General features: G+C 39.7%; 1 protein-coding gene across 2 annotated transcripts in view; it reads right to left on the bottom strand.

Annotated features, from left to right (window-relative positions):
- The window catches only part of bicc1a (BicC family RNA binding protein 1a), a 76,529-nt gene that overhangs the window by 7,209 nt on the left and 53,889 nt on the right, over nucleotides 1-15,431 (bottom strand). For both annotated transcript variants that reach the window (XM_030156771.1, XM_030156772.1), the window contains exons 8-18: nucleotides 14,948-15,199; nucleotides 13,285-13,416; nucleotides 11,311-11,515; nucleotides 5,947-6,108; nucleotides 5,652-5,839; nucleotides 4,090-4,231; nucleotides 2,266-2,419; nucleotides 1,683-1,842; nucleotides 1,561-1,600; nucleotides 743-897; nucleotides 402-564 (exon numbers count right to left, since the gene is read on the bottom strand). In XM_030156771.1, coding sequence (XP_030012631.1) covers nucleotides 402-564; nucleotides 743-897; nucleotides 1,561-1,600; nucleotides 1,683-1,842; nucleotides 2,266-2,419; nucleotides 4,090-4,231; nucleotides 5,652-5,839; nucleotides 5,947-6,108; nucleotides 11,311-11,515; nucleotides 13,285-13,416; nucleotides 14,948-15,199 — 1,753 coding nt within the window. The remainder of the gene's footprint in view (nucleotides 1-401; nucleotides 565-742; nucleotides 898-1,560; nucleotides 1,601-1,682; nucleotides 1,843-2,265; nucleotides 2,420-4,089; nucleotides 4,232-5,651; nucleotides 5,840-5,946; nucleotides 6,109-11,310; nucleotides 11,516-13,284; nucleotides 13,417-14,947; nucleotides 15,200-15,431) is intronic.

Genomic DNA, 15,431 nt, shown 5'->3' with positions numbered 1-15,431 from the left:
TGTATTTATTTAGTCCAATGCCTTGATTCCCACCATTCTGAGTCATTTCTCATCGGGGGCTGCAAAGTTAGCAATAATTGGTGCCTAATTTCAATATAAATTGTTGGGTTGGAACAGGTGGAACTGAGTAGACTAATGTTACTTTCTTTGCAGCTTGGACATTTATCAGACATATTTAAACACAATACAGCAAACAAGTTTATGGCAACATAACTTAATACCTACCATATCAAATTTAATAGCTTATAAAGACTTTTTTAAGGTATTAAATGCAGATCTGGAAGTTCTTTTAAGACCCTGCGGGAACCCTGTTTAATGTGCCTACAGTAGTACATCATTTAATTGCACAGTTATTATGAGAACTTCTCAATCCTTTAAGCAGATAAAGTATAAAGACTGACCAGATTTGTTCTGCTTCCTCTTGGGGCTGCTGACTGCAGAGGGGAATTCGTTGTGGCCGGGGAGGCCGTTACCAGTGCCGTTCCTCTCTCGCCAGTTATCTGAGTCGCTGCCACTCCCAATGCCTTCTCGACTGTTGGATCGAGATAAGGACAAGGGGGAACCCTGAAGAGCAAATGACATTTCAGTAAAGAGTTCTGAGGGTCTTTCTTCACTACTGAAATGTCAAAGAAAAGCAGTTTGGTCATACATAACACACAATTGTAGAAAGAAGCAAAAGCAAAAAGTAAGTAAATATATCCTTACAAAGATAAGCATGAAGGCAAACATCAGTAAAAGGTACCTCATAGGTAGTGCTCATGCTGGGTTTGTAGGACACATGGTTGGCTCTCCGCAGCTCCTTGATGGTTTCAGCTGGCATGGACTTTGAGAAGCCCAGACCACTCCAAGTGTTGGTGGGAGTTCGCACCTCAGTGACCACAGGCTTCTTTAACATAGCTGCAGGAGTTCAGAAAGTCAGTAAAATATATACATACACTCACATTATTAACTTATGCCTTGCTAAAAACAGTGTTGTCTAATACTGCGGAGTAGCTGTGGCTCAGTTGGTCGACCCTTGACCCCTATCTACGTGTTGAAGTGTCCTTGAGCAAGACCCTGAACCCTAGGTTTCTTCCAGTCAGCGTGTATGAATGTGTGTGTGTGTGTGTGTGTGTGTGTGAATGTGATGCAATATAAACTGCTTTGAGAACCACCATATAAGTGCATGTCCATTTACATTTATATTTACCATTTAGCCTTGCATTGTATCATATCAGAATGAAGGATTTAACACTTCATTTTGTCTAAAGTGATTATTACATAGATCTTAACTCCATAAAACTGAAAATATGAAGACAGTACTTTGTATTTGGAATTGCATATCATATACTAAGAGATTAACTAAATAACAGAAATAAAAGAAACTACCATAAATTTTCCAATTATTTTTCTATTTACTTATTTATAGGTGCTATGTAAACCTTTCATATCCTTTAGGTTATGCGCTCTGCTTACAATTTAAATAAAATCCAGACTATAATGAGGGGCAAGCTCACATTGCCACAATTGTTGTAAATGCATTAATATGAAATTTGTGAATTGCAACGCATGTCCACTTACCTTTGGTTGCCAACAGCTTTTTCTGTTCATAGTCAAAAGCCTGTAAAGACAGTAGACAGATGTAAAGGCTGTGTCTTTGCTGCCAACAGTGCTATGACTTTTTTTTTTTTTTGTGCATGTACCTGCATGTTGGCAAAGGACGACTGTGGTGCCAGTCTGATCCTCTCCCTTTCATTCTGCTGTGCTGCCCTTTCAGCTGCCCGCTCACTACCTGGTGCCCTCTTATCTGCGACAGGACTGTCTGATGAACTGGACTCAGCATCCGAGAGGAGACAGTCAGAACTGGCGGGATAGTAAAAGCATACATATTGTGATGAAATTAGCCTGTATCCTCTTCTCACTGAGCAGTGGTGATTTCACAACAATGACACTTTAAATCCTCTTTGCGGATCAGATTGGAGTGAGTATACGGCAAGTTTTTATTGCTATTATTCCACTGGTTGCTCTAATAACAACAATGCTGACCTGGATGAATCTGTATGAGCCCATATGGCAGCAAATTCTTAAGCTCATAAATCATGTGCAACAAATGCCCATCTGTGACTCTTTATCTAGTTGTCCACCTCTTAAGACTGGATGAATGCAATATGTATTTCTGCAATTGATTCATCATAAAAATGTAAACCTTATGTTTCTGTGTCTTCGTCTACAATAACTCGAAAGGGATGCAACATGAGGACAAAATAAGAGCGAAACACTACTTACTGTAAGTGGGAGTTCTTTGTTCCCTGCAGGAGCTCCACGGCCTGTCGCTTCCCTGATGACGTCTTACATGAAGCCAGCATTTGCTTCAGCTCGCTCCCGTTGGCAGAGTGTGAGGGGCTTCTGGGCATGCCCACTTCCACAAACGTGTCAGAGCCTTTGAGGAAAAACATATTTTTGGTTGTTATTCCTTAAAAAAAATCCTCCATTTTTATGACAACCATAACTGTGCTCTGCTTCATATTTCATCACATATTCCATTCTGATTTAGTGACTTGATTATTCAGTATGTATGAGTGTGTGTAGCTCAATGAGGAATGTACATGTGCATACAGTTAGAAATGTGACAAGTCTCAGTTGGGTCCTGGACTAATTAAAACCACAGCAGTTGTAATTATGGCCTTTTTTCCCCTCTGCTACTCTACATTCAGTCCAACAGAAATCTGCTCAGTGTAACATGTGTATGCATGTGTATAATCAGCAGCTTAATTTAATGTAAACGTAACACTGTATCGTAAAATAATATGATGTCAGTCAACCTTAAAGAATCTCTCTGGGGTTTAATGTTTGAACAATTCCCCAGTACTCCCTCATTCCACAGAGTAGACTGTAGTTGGACTGGGCGAGCCAGTCCAAACACATTCTGGGACACAGGAGGAGGTAAGGGAGGGAGAGACCTTACCGGGACACACCGCATTGGGGGAGGACCGGTCAGAAAACAGCGGGTAAAGAGAGACGCGTGAGAGAGAAGGTTTGAGGGGAAAACCGCGAATGTAAGATGCAGAGGAAATGAGGGCCTTTCTGAACCGCGAGTAGACCAGCAGTTAATCTGTCTCCGTTCCAGCACAATAAACGTACTCAGACGGAGTATAAGGTTAAGAGGACAGTATAGAGAAGTAGAAATAAGTTCATTCCAGGCATTTCCCTCAATGTGGCTTTCAGGATTACATAAATCTTATGTGGAAAAAACTTGACATTTATGTTAAATCTGCAAGGCCAAGGTCCAGCAAACTTGCAGAGTCAAAATTGTTAACAGCTTGAAAATGTTGTCTGTGCAAGGTTACGATAACACATAAATCACAAGATGTTAAGTATGTTTCTGATACATGTGACTACAAAGTAGGGCCCCTCCTGCAAATTCCACAAATTGCAAAAAAAAATCCAAAGAAAACAGCTGATCTTGATATAGAATATATAACATATACATATAAGATAATAAATGTACTTTGTTGAAGTTTAAAGTAAATCCAACAATAATATCACAGACTATATCACTTTAGTAGGTAAAGGCTGGAGGTTAGCATTTCAGTGAGTGGTGAATATTAAAGAAGTGATATTTTGCTTTTTTTTAAAAATGGAATTATGCTTTTTAAAACATTTCCCTGTGGTCTACATAAACTGTAAATGCTATGCTTGGGTCTGAATTCTTCATTAATTCAACTCCACAGGTCCATCTTCAACCCTATTTCTGAGTAATGACACCAGAAAGGTTGTTTTGAGCACTGGCCCTTTAAATGCACATGAGCCACTTCACACCCAACCCCCTCCAGGTTGTTGACTGTGCTGCTCTGTCCCGTTTCTCCGTACTCTGAGAAATGTTCATTGGAAGTCTTGAGCTTATATGTGCAAATGACGCAACAAATTAAGAAGGAATTAAAACAGGTTGTAGAAATCCACTTGATTTTTGCCAGAATGAATATAACGATAGCTTTGCAGCACCTGAAGGGTTAAAATTCAAACTTTATGAACTATTAGGGTCCAACTACACAAATAAATGTACCAAAGACTAATAAAAGTGTAAAATATGACCCCTGTAAGCAGTGGTACCTTCATCTGGGCTGGACTTGCTGGACAGCGGTTCTGACGGGTTGTGTCCACTGGCCTCCTGTACAGAGTCACATGGGGCTGGACTCAAAACTGTTTCTGCAAGTGATGCAGTGGTTATCCTCGCATAGACTGAGCCAGGATGCTGTAAAAAGCATGAACACAGACAGAAACACATTTTGTTACATAAAAAGATATGAAGAAGAATGCAATAAATAAATCTGATTGTGACCAGGACCTTCATTTAAACTAAGTACAGGAGTTTTTTTTTTAAAAGAATTATTGTATTACAGACAGGCCTTTATTTCTAGTTCCGTCTGTCTAAGAATAGCTATGGTGTTGAACATTGTTGTGACCTGCTGCTGTGCTTTATTAAGGTTCTCATAAAATCAATCTCTACTGTTCTGTGGACATTCTTTATAATATTTAATAATATCCCAGAAACTAGATACATTTTGTTGACTCATCCTGCACTCGAGGGTGTATATAATACAAAAAGACACTTCTCAACTGTCTGTGTCCCTGCAGAGGACCTACAAACTGGCTGGGACATCAGCTTAACCAATCAAAGTGTACAGAATTTTTTACATGTAAATATGCAAAACCAAATAGTACCTCTGAGGCAATTTCACAGGGACTCATTCTGTTAATACAAGCTCAGCACTTCCTGTAAATGGTTTAAATTAAAAACCATCCAGCATTTCAGTACAGAAACCCTCCCTTTGTTAAAAATAATTTTATTGTGAAACACTTCCATTGATTTGCAAGGTTCTCTTACAGCAGTGGAATTTGTGAATCATGTGGTGCATAATAAAGTACAGTTTGGCTGAGACTACGGATGGGCAATTTTTTTGGATTTAATTGGAGTGATGAAAGTTTTGTTTCCTGAAGATAATGAAAAATTGAGGTGAGTCATCTGGAGACCATTTCTGCACAACAACAATTAAAAATGCAACCTGTCTGCTTCTGTTATGCATTAGTTGTCAATGTGTTTCTCCATTCAAATGTGGCACATAGGTTTAATAATGAAAGAATATTTGGAACCATATTTTGTCTTCAGTTCTTAGAAGCAGAAAACAATTAATTAAAATTGTTAATTGTTCGCAACACTGAAAAAAAAAATGTTGATATTTTTTTTGGTTCATATCACCCACCTAGCAGAGACATTAATAAACATTCTCCCACTGTTGTTACTATCGTCACAGTTTGGCAACCAAAGAGTGAGAGGAAGGAGGTAACAGGAGTAGAACTTCAGCATAAAATGACTCTTTAATCAATGTGACATGTACATTTCTGTACACCAAAGGTACTTTCCTCAAGTGCTCTTTTAAAATTGGCATCCCAGTTTGGGTTTTATAACTGACAATGTTTAAATTCTTTATTTTTGCAAAAACATAAATACCCCTATTTCTAAAGCATGGTTCTTAGCTTAGCTTGATTTGACAAGGTAATTGGATGCATGCACAGCGTGGTTTCCACTCAACTTAAACTGCTGATATCTGCGACTGTAGGTACCTTTGACTGAACTCCAGTTTCTATTCAAGGATATGGAATTACAGGTTTACCTTGACATGTCCATTGAGACTGCAGGGCCCTTTGGTGCAGTCAGGCACCCCATTGGGCTGCTTGTCTATGGGAGCGAGGCCTGGTGGAGGGGATGGTGTGCTCTGTGTGTAACCCTGCACGCCTGACAACAGGATGCTGCTCAGGGTCGCCTGGGTTGCAGGGTGCAGCATCAGCTGAGATGAGAAGGCTGTAATTGTGGTAGTGAGGAAATGGGAGTAAAAAATTATATGAGTGATTTGTTGAGGGAAATGAGGAGAAACATTGGTTTAATATTTACGCTCGCCTGACACCAACCTTGGGTGCTGGTGAGTGAACTGGGCCAGAGGGAGGGGGAAGGTGTGGGGGTGCTGGGACTCGGAGTCTGCAGAGGACTCATGGAGGAATTTAAACTGTTTAGGACAGCGTTCGGGGCCGCCGAGTTGGTGAGTGAATGGGGCGCCGTTGCACCCAGGAAACCTAAGGAGCAAAGAAAGAAGAGAGACATAAAGAGATGGATACATCAGCGGTGGTCCTGTCAAAGTATGGAGACATTTTTCAAGCTAATCACACGTTACATTTAGGCTCTCAAAAATAATCTTGGTCTTCCAGCTATTTAACTGGAATTTCATCGAATTGCCATCAACCAGACAGCAAATGAGAGGAAGAATTTCTCACAATCTACAAGGTCACGGATGCAAAGTATATGTCTAGTGTGTCCTCATGCTCAATAAAACCATGTTATTGAGAGCACCAACAATGTGGTTCCTGGTGTCTTAACCCAAACACAGTGTATGAAAACAGAAAGAAGCAGGTCTGTGGCTTTAACAAGGGGCTAGTTTGGCTCCAGGAATAAGGCCAGGGATTCTTCTGGCAGGCTGGTCTGTAATCTGAGGAAGAGAGGCATGTAGCAATTACTAAAGGCCAGGATGTGGCCGTCCACAGCTTCATCCCCAGGCCCCTAGGTTTACACAAGACAGCAAGAAGAAAGAAACTTCTACTGTACTGGGACAATATGGCATTTCCTTTGTTGTGTTCTACTGTACTTTAACTACAAAAATATGTATATACACACATACATTCATTTGGCCATCCATCAGAGTAAAAGAACAAAAATACCATTATTGGTAAGTGATTATTGTTGAAATACATTGTATTATAAGTTATGCAGACTATCATTTAGATAGTTACTAAGTGAAATATACTTCAGTTTTCCTAATCTGTTATCTACATTATTAGGACTTTAAACAGATGTTACTGTATTAATAAGGAAGCAAAAGTAATGTGTAATGTTGCATAAATGTGAGATGGGGGTGGGATTTAATAAGTTTTCTTTTTCCCACTCCTTTTTGAGCAGTACATATTTAATTTATTTTGTTATTAATAGTGTACAGGGGTTGGACAAAATAATGGAAACACCTTCTATGATGCCACAATGTTAGGTGTTTCCATTATTTTGTCCAACCCCTGTACATGGCAATTGCTATTTTGTCTTGATAATCTTTATTCATTGTACAAAATTTTTAAAAATGTTTTCTTCTTCTCAAAACAAATGAATGAATGAATGAATGAATGAAAGAAATGAATGAAAAATACACTCTACAAAAAACGGTCAAAATAGTTTAATGATGCAAATGAAGCTGAGTGAGGAAGACTATCCCTCTGTGCTCATCTTCATCCAATCATAAAATGACATCTTCAGGTTTAGCCAATCATATATAAGCCATCTTTAAAACGATTCTCCCTCTCTGCTGTCATTTACATTTCATTCCAGCACCATGGACCATTTGCAGACCCCCCCACCCCCATCCCACACACACTTTAATCACCTCCACTGTGGACATTTGCGCCACTCCAATCAGTTTCCCTCATGTCAAAGTGTCCCAACCTCCAGCTCCATTCCTTATCACTCTCACCAGTTTGTCGCCTCTAGAGTTTCTCTCATAAATGAAACACCTAATCCAAAGGACCACTTCCTATGGTAATCTACTTCCTGCTGGGGTCTGAGTGCCAAAGCCTGTCCTTCCTGTTCCCTATAAATTCAGCCTTAAGACATATTCTCTCATTCTATTTTATTCTTCCTTTAATGTCACCTGAGTGAAATACAAACCTAATGTGAGTAAGCGTACAGACTTTTGGAAATAACTACTAGAATGAGACCACTGTGACTGGGTGTTCAAATGCATTTTCTGTCTTTTCCTTTGTGGATCTTGGTGAAGTTGAACTGCATTTTCCTCTGATGGACAAGTGATTTGTAGATTCCATGCTCTTCAGTAATGATGCTGTACCCTCTGTGTGAAACCTCAAAATTTCTCCTCGTCATGCAATTCATTTCTTTTGCTGAAATATAAATTACACTGTACTGTCTGAGCCTTATATATTTGGCTGATGCATGGGAAAGTGTTTATTTTTTTTCAGTCATCTAATATCGAATTACACTTTTCCACTGCATGTATCATGCCATTGTCAAGATTTTATCTATTTCTATTTATTATTTAACCAAGCAAAGTTATCAAAGGGTGTAAGCGGGTTAAATGGTTGTTATATTGAATTTCTACATAAAAATCAAAGGTAATGTAATAACAATTTTGTCCAAAGCTATATCATTATCCTATAAGGCCTACGAAACTATAAATCAATGACTATGTGAAATGAATAAGATTTTTAACTTAACTTTAACTAGGAGCGCAAGTAGTGATTATTTCCACAGTTGATTAATCTGTTGCTTATTTCAGTTACTAATCAATTAATTGTTTGGTCCATAAAATTTCCGACAACGTTGGAAAAAATGACATCCTCATATACCTTGTTTGGCCCACATCTCCAGCATATTCAGATAAATATCTTAAACCCTATTCCCATGGGACTAGCACAACCTGTGGACTATCAGAGACTTGGGAATTAACCCCCATGTTTGTGTTTCAAGTGGTGCATTTGCATTGGGATAAGTGAAATGTGTTTTTGACTTGAATCGACTAACATTATTCCCTAGTTCTGACGTCAAAGGCAGATTCACCACTTAAAGGAGTGATATTTTGCTTTTTTAAATGGAATTATGCATTTTAAAACATTTCCCTGTGGTCTACATAAACTGTAAATGCTATGCTTGGGTCTGATTTCTTCACTAAGTAAACTCCACAGGTCCATCTTCAACAATATTTCTGAGTAAAGACAGGAGAAAGGTCATTTTGAGCGCTGACCCTTTAAATGCACATGAGTCACTTCACGCCCCACCCCCTCCAGGTTGTTGGCTGTGCTGCTCTGTCCCGTTCAGCCACTTGTGTTTGTTAATGCAACTGAACATTTTAGGTCATTGGCCTGAAGTTTGGACATATTTTCAGTATGCACTACAACTGCTAACAAACGATTATGTCATACTCTGAGAAATATTCGTCGGAAGTCTTGACCTTATATGTGCAAATGTTGTGATGTAACTAGTTATACAATGTAACAAATTACGAAGGAATTGAAATGGGTTGTAGAAATCCCCTTGATTTTTGCCGGAATTATTATAAAAATAGCTTTGCAGCATCTGGAGGGTTCAAATTCAAACTTTTTGAACTGTTAGGGTCCAAATACACAAATAAATGTACTAAAAGAGTAATGAAAGTGGGTTTAGCAAAATATGACCCCTTTAAGGAAGAAGATGTGTTCTTGGAGTAAAATTGCAGCCATTTTCTTCCTCTCTTGCATGCTAATCATGATACAGCGCTGCTACTTCTGCAACTGCAGTTATAAATGACAGAAATTTTGTGAACACTTTTGTTGTTTTTTTTTTTTTTACTTGCATTGCTACAGCACCCTCACCAACCCAAATCTTTCCATATTCCATAATCCCAGCCCCCCCCACCCCACCAACCCACTTGGATTTTCACTTGAACTTCATCTGCTTCAAACTTCATAGCTTTGCAGCACCTGGAAGGCTCACATTCAAACTTTACGAACTGTTAGGGCCCCCAAATACACAAATAAATGGACCAAAGACTAATAAAAGTGGTTTTAGCAAAATATGACCTCTTTAAAGAGTCCATACCATAGCTGTCTGTCAAATTTTTGGATTATCTTTGAGATGCTGCTCTTCTGAAGGGCTTAAATTTGCTCTTTCAGTGAATATCCCTATTGTGACATGGGCCTTCGGATTTTCCATCCAAAACACATTTAAAACTTTCAGTTATTATCACTAGCGCAGCCATTTTAGTCCTCGACCAGGAAATCAGCAGAAAAAATGAGCAGAGGAAACAAATTATGTTGCATTTCTCACCAAATTACAGATATGTTGCTTTGCACTGGAGTTGCTGAAATATGTAGGTAATTAGTAGTAGAATTTTTTTTTTTTTTTTTTACAAATCACAGGCATGGCAGATTCACATGGGATTAAAGTCAAAGATGATCTCTGCAATTATTACAGATGACCAGAGGTTCACAGATAGTACTAGTCTCATGAGAATAGGGCTTTAGAGGAGGAACGAAACAGGAATTCAATTAAAATTTAAGATGAGAGAATTAGGAGCTCTCGTGTTTAAAGAAGAAAAATAAAAAATAAATCCTCAAACTGATTATCTATTACCAGAATAGGTTAGTGATTAATTTAATAGTTAATAACTAATTGGTTAACTATTGGATTAAACTAATGTGAAACCACTGGAAGGTGTTATATATTAGATGCAATTACAGTTTTATAAAGTGCAAAGAAAAATGTCTCCATTCAACATGTAGTGATATAGATTTTCAGTGGTTACAAAGAAAGATGATATATACACGTCCATAAATGCTCGATACAGCACTTATTTCAAAACACTTTCGATGCAGTTGCAGCAGAGTGAGAGTTATTACTATATGAGCCATGAGCTACCTGCTGTCATCTTCCTGCACTATCTGCTCTTTTTGATGAATCAGTCATGTCTTCATAGCCATTTTTAAGAGTTAGTAGTGCTGTGTTATATAAAATCAAAAAGCTGATGTCTCATACTATGATAAAACTACTCTTGCGACACTCTATAATAAATATAAAAATGGCCGATGGGGAGGAAAAAAAAAAATCATGAGAAGTTTTCCAGTATGAACTCCATGCCTTCATGTTGAGGTCAGCTGAGCGGACAAACAAACTCCTACGCGATCGTAACCGTTCATCATCGTATGATACATAATCTTGTGATTCATTCAAAGTATTGCCACTAAGCTGAGGTTATTTTCTGATGGTTGGCTGATCAAAGATTGTACACGCGGGACTCACTTCTTGGCATGAAATTCATACCACTGAGGTCGATTTGCAGACAGCTCCTACTGTAAGGCGCATATAAAGATTGCGGTGCTGTGAATCACTGGCTGCGATTTACATGGACATTGCATTTTAAAATCATTTTCACTCCATGATTCAGTGAACCAGCTGATAACAGAATTTGAGAACGTCTGGCAAAGGGACGTCAATGGGTGGATGTTTTTCGCTCCAAGAAAATACTCTCACTGTTCTCAGTGTGTGCAACCAGTCCAGATGTGAATGACGTTGATTTATGAGGACATTAGTTCCTCTACAAAGACATTTCATTGCTAATGCATTTCAAGTGTGGAAAAAATAGTGGTGTATTTTCTTTTCTCACCAATTTATCTTTCCTGAGCATGTAAAATGGTGAGCAGAAATCATCTGAATGATTAAACCAGATGAAGTTGAGACCGTGTCATTACCCAGATTGCTTAACCCCAGTCCAGCTGAGGCCAGGATGTCCAGGCCAACGGGGCAGATGAGGGATGGGGATGGGCCGTTGGTGGTGGGATTCACTGCTACAGAGGGTGAGGAAGACGACACCCCGTTGCTCTCGAGACCCAAGATGAACTTTCTTGCTTCGTACATGTTGACTGCATTCCTCTCCACACTCTTGACAATCACAGACTAAGAGAGGAAAGAAAGTAAAGAGAAGAGGGGAAGGCAGGAAGATAGGAAAGAAGAACAGGGTAAAGGAGAGAGGAAATGCAAATGGAAAAAGGGGGAAATGTGAGATGGGAAGAGGGAGAAAACAGACAGAAATAAGGGAGTAAAAGGGGAGGAGTGAGGGACAGATAGGGTAGGGAATGTTGGCACCAAAGATAGGGAGTGAAAGGGAGGATGAGGGGAAGACAAACAGAAAAGGGAGGAAGGAAGAGGGAATTAAGGGTAGATTAGATGGATAAACATTGAAGCAATGTAGGAGAAAGGAGGAGACATGGGAGCAAAGTTTGAGAGAAAGCATTTCTTAATCAATTGCATAACATACGAGTTATCTGACTGATATCAGTGAAAAGAATGAGGAAATATTAGTTGCTTTCTTTAACATGAGGATATTACACAGTGAAGGATAAGCACACAACTATTAACAGTGAAGGTTTTTTTTTTCTTTTTTCTTTTAAATTTTCCACTTTTCCATATAAACAGGAATGAACGTGAGCACAGATCATTTCCCGCTCTCTCCGTTTTGCAGAGCTTTTGAAAAACGAATTCCAATCACGATCGGTCTTTACTGACATGCACACACGCCTTTAAGGGTCTGCCAATGCGCTGGCAACACAGAGGCGACTGCACGCATTTGGACGGGCCTTTTGGATTACTGCTGTCACCTCGTTAAAATGTTTAAGTGAAGGATTTTTAAGAGGATCTGGGCTGGGTCGATGTTTACACTGGCACCTCCACATTAGTCTCTACAGGCTTGTCTGGTTTGGGCTCTGGGCCCTGGCTCAGGAAGGGACACGGGCATCTAAAAGAGACACTCAGGACCAGGCCAAGAAGGGAAATATAATTAGGAATGTAAAGTATGGCAAAGCACTTTACCATAAGTAAAAATAGAGCCTGACTTTAAGCCATGTTACAACACATGTGCAAAACAGGAACTATAAAAGCTTGTAAATCACAAAATAATATGAAAATGACCCACAAATTACATTAATACATTAGGTGGTGTAGCTTCTAAAAGTTGAGAGAGTGAGCACAGGCAAACCAGCGCTTCAACTGGAATCACTGATGTATAATATGAGGGTTGACTGTATGCGTCCATCAGGTGAAGCATGTCTGGCAAGCTGTGTGTGGACTTAAGATTCCCCACTGTGGCTGACGTCGATTTGCCAAGAGGTTTCTCAGTGTGGGTATGGCAAATTTCCCTACAGTCTAAAGCTTCACTTTGTGTTTTTTGAAAACCAAGTAGTGATGACATGTGACATGACAATCTATAATTTGCTTCAATCTCCCGCACTGACGTTTGAAGAACAGTGTACTTGCATGGAACAGCGGCTTATTTGTTTCTTGGAGTCTCTTTTTTTCTCAGCCTGACACTGAATTTGAAGGAGTAAGACAGCATCCATGCAAGTAGACAGCTTTCCAAGTCGTACATTTTCTTTCTACTTTTAGTATGTGCTGCAGCTGCCCTTACGAAGTGCATACTGTAATTCGTTAACTTTGACCCCTCATACATCTATCACAGTCTGCAGCACGACACTCAACCCGCCCAAACCCTGTCACCGGATACAGAAGGACACAGTGGGATTAGGACGTAATAAATATTGGGTTGACCATTATTCACACTGAAATATCACTGATAATGTTTTTGTTATGTTTTGGTGGGTCTCAGATATAAGAATGTAAAAATGAAAAAAATAAATCTCTGGTCATGAGTTTAAAACATAGGTGTGTACCTTGCTGGGTTGTTTTGGCTTGGGTTTAATACTAATGAAGACATCCAGCTGTTCCATTAGTGCTGTGATACACTGGGGCTCCACCTCAATGTCTTCTTTAATATCAAACATTAGCACCAGAGGCAAGCAGCCCTGTGGAGAAAGAAAAACACACAAAATCAAAAATAACCAATAACTTTTTTTCTTTCTTACGTCAGCAGGACATTTACTGTTTCATCCTCACTAGCACCCATATTGTAGACTTGTCGCAGAAGTAGTAAATTTTGTTTTATACTATACCATTTGTGGACCTACATGTTAACCACCCCAATAAATACAAGATTCACTGCTGAATTCACTCACGTCCCACACAGAGCATTGGGAAATTCCTCCAAGAGCAATCTGTTTTGCATGATCACCACCACAAGTGCCACAGACGTCTATATTTTGGGCAGAGCGCTGGACAGCACTACTCCTGTGAGTGGGTGTAATTAGCAGCAGAGTACAGGGCCAGACTGGCTCTGACGGGCCCCGTCAGATTGGAGCTGTAATCTACAGTCTGGCAGAAAATGGCCAAATCACACAGTACAATACTGTGGACAGGACTCCTTCTCCTCCTCCTCCATGTTTACTTTCGCCTTCTACAGCTAAATACACTACCATGTCCTCTCCTCTCTGTCCTTTCTCCCACTTTGGTTCTGTTGCCATCTTCCCCTGCTGACCTCTTCCCCCTAACTCCACTTGTATAAATTAGTAGTTTGTTATTTTCCCACTTTCACAGACAGACAGTGTGAGGCTCCTTCTTCTATGTCCTGTTTTCAGACCAAGACAAAGTCATGTTTAGTCACTGCAACAACTCTGGCATTTGCTAAATGTCTTTGGGGCCAAATGGGAGACCGCAGACAAAGAGAAGGCAGCTCTGGCAGAATCACTGCCCCACATTATGGATCTCCTAACACAGAGCCAGCGATGTTTACGGGTGAGATGCCTTATATCCACGAGCTCAGCAGAAGCTTCAACCCAAAGCTAATTAAACAACCATCACTTCTAAACTTTTTTTAAACCGACTTTTGATTATATTTCTGAGCAGTTCCAATATGGGTAGCCTCAGTGGTCATGGGCAACAAGACAAGAATGACCACAGAGCATTAAGAACCAACAGAAATTTAAATCTGAGGCCACTCCTCAGATACAAAATGTTAATGTACTGACCTCTGAATTACAGGCCTGAAAGTTAAATCCATCAAAATTTCATGGCAAGCCAAATCATCTCTGTTACACCCATAAGGATAATCTGTATAGACTCAAGCCAAGAAGATGCAAATACATGTTCCAAAACTCAACAACAGGTATGTGGCAGTTATAAATCATGCAAGCTAACCTTGACTAACTGACACAATGATTATAGCAGTATAAGGAGAACCAAGAAAATATCTCTCAAGGTTACTCAAAACCCCAAAAGACAATCACAGTTAACTTCTTGAATCCTGTGCATCATTCATATATACCATAATGAGGTTAGAAAAGCAGTGATACCCATTATTGCTACCACAGCCCATGAGGAATCTGTATATGTAAGGAATTACTGCCAATGCTATCCCTAAACCACAAAAACACAGCTTAGCAGTTACAAGTAATTCACTTTCACTGGTCTGAGTCCACAAACAATAGTCAAGGTACAAACCATGAGGTACTGCCGCGCCAGGCAGACAGATTCAATGGTGCCCTGAATGTAAACGGTGGATTTCTTCTGGGGGCTGTTGGGGTCAGGGAAGTGGATCTGGGCTCCCGTCCTCTGGGTGATGTGCTTGATGTTGCTGCCATTGCGGCCCTTCATGAAGAGGTGATGTTGTGGTGCGATGTCCAGGTGGGTGGTGACTGAGATGGTGCTGGCCAGGCTACCAGCCAGATGTTCCAACAGCAGGGCTGTACCCCTCTGGGAAAGCAAGGATAACAAGATAATCAGCCTAATAACCGACTATATTTAACCTGCTATAATCAATCATTTATTTAAAAAGCATTCCCAACAGTGAGATGGTAAAGGAGATTTCTATTATAAAGCTCTACCAACAACTAGAGTTTTTTAACTTACCATTTTGCTTTACTCCTTTGATTTGCTCTTTCTCTTTCCATCACCTGTTTCCAGGAGCAGCAGGCAATTTTGCAAA

This window comes from Sphaeramia orbicularis, chromosome 15 (genome assembly GCF_902148855.1).
Source record: "Sphaeramia orbicularis chromosome 15, fSphaOr1.1, whole genome shotgun sequence".
NCBI lineage: Eukaryota > Metazoa > Chordata > Actinopteri > Kurtiformes > Apogonidae > Sphaeramia > Sphaeramia orbicularis.
The sequence above is the reverse complement of the archived record's forward strand: the minus strand, read 5'-3'. Positions and strand labels throughout refer to the sequence as shown.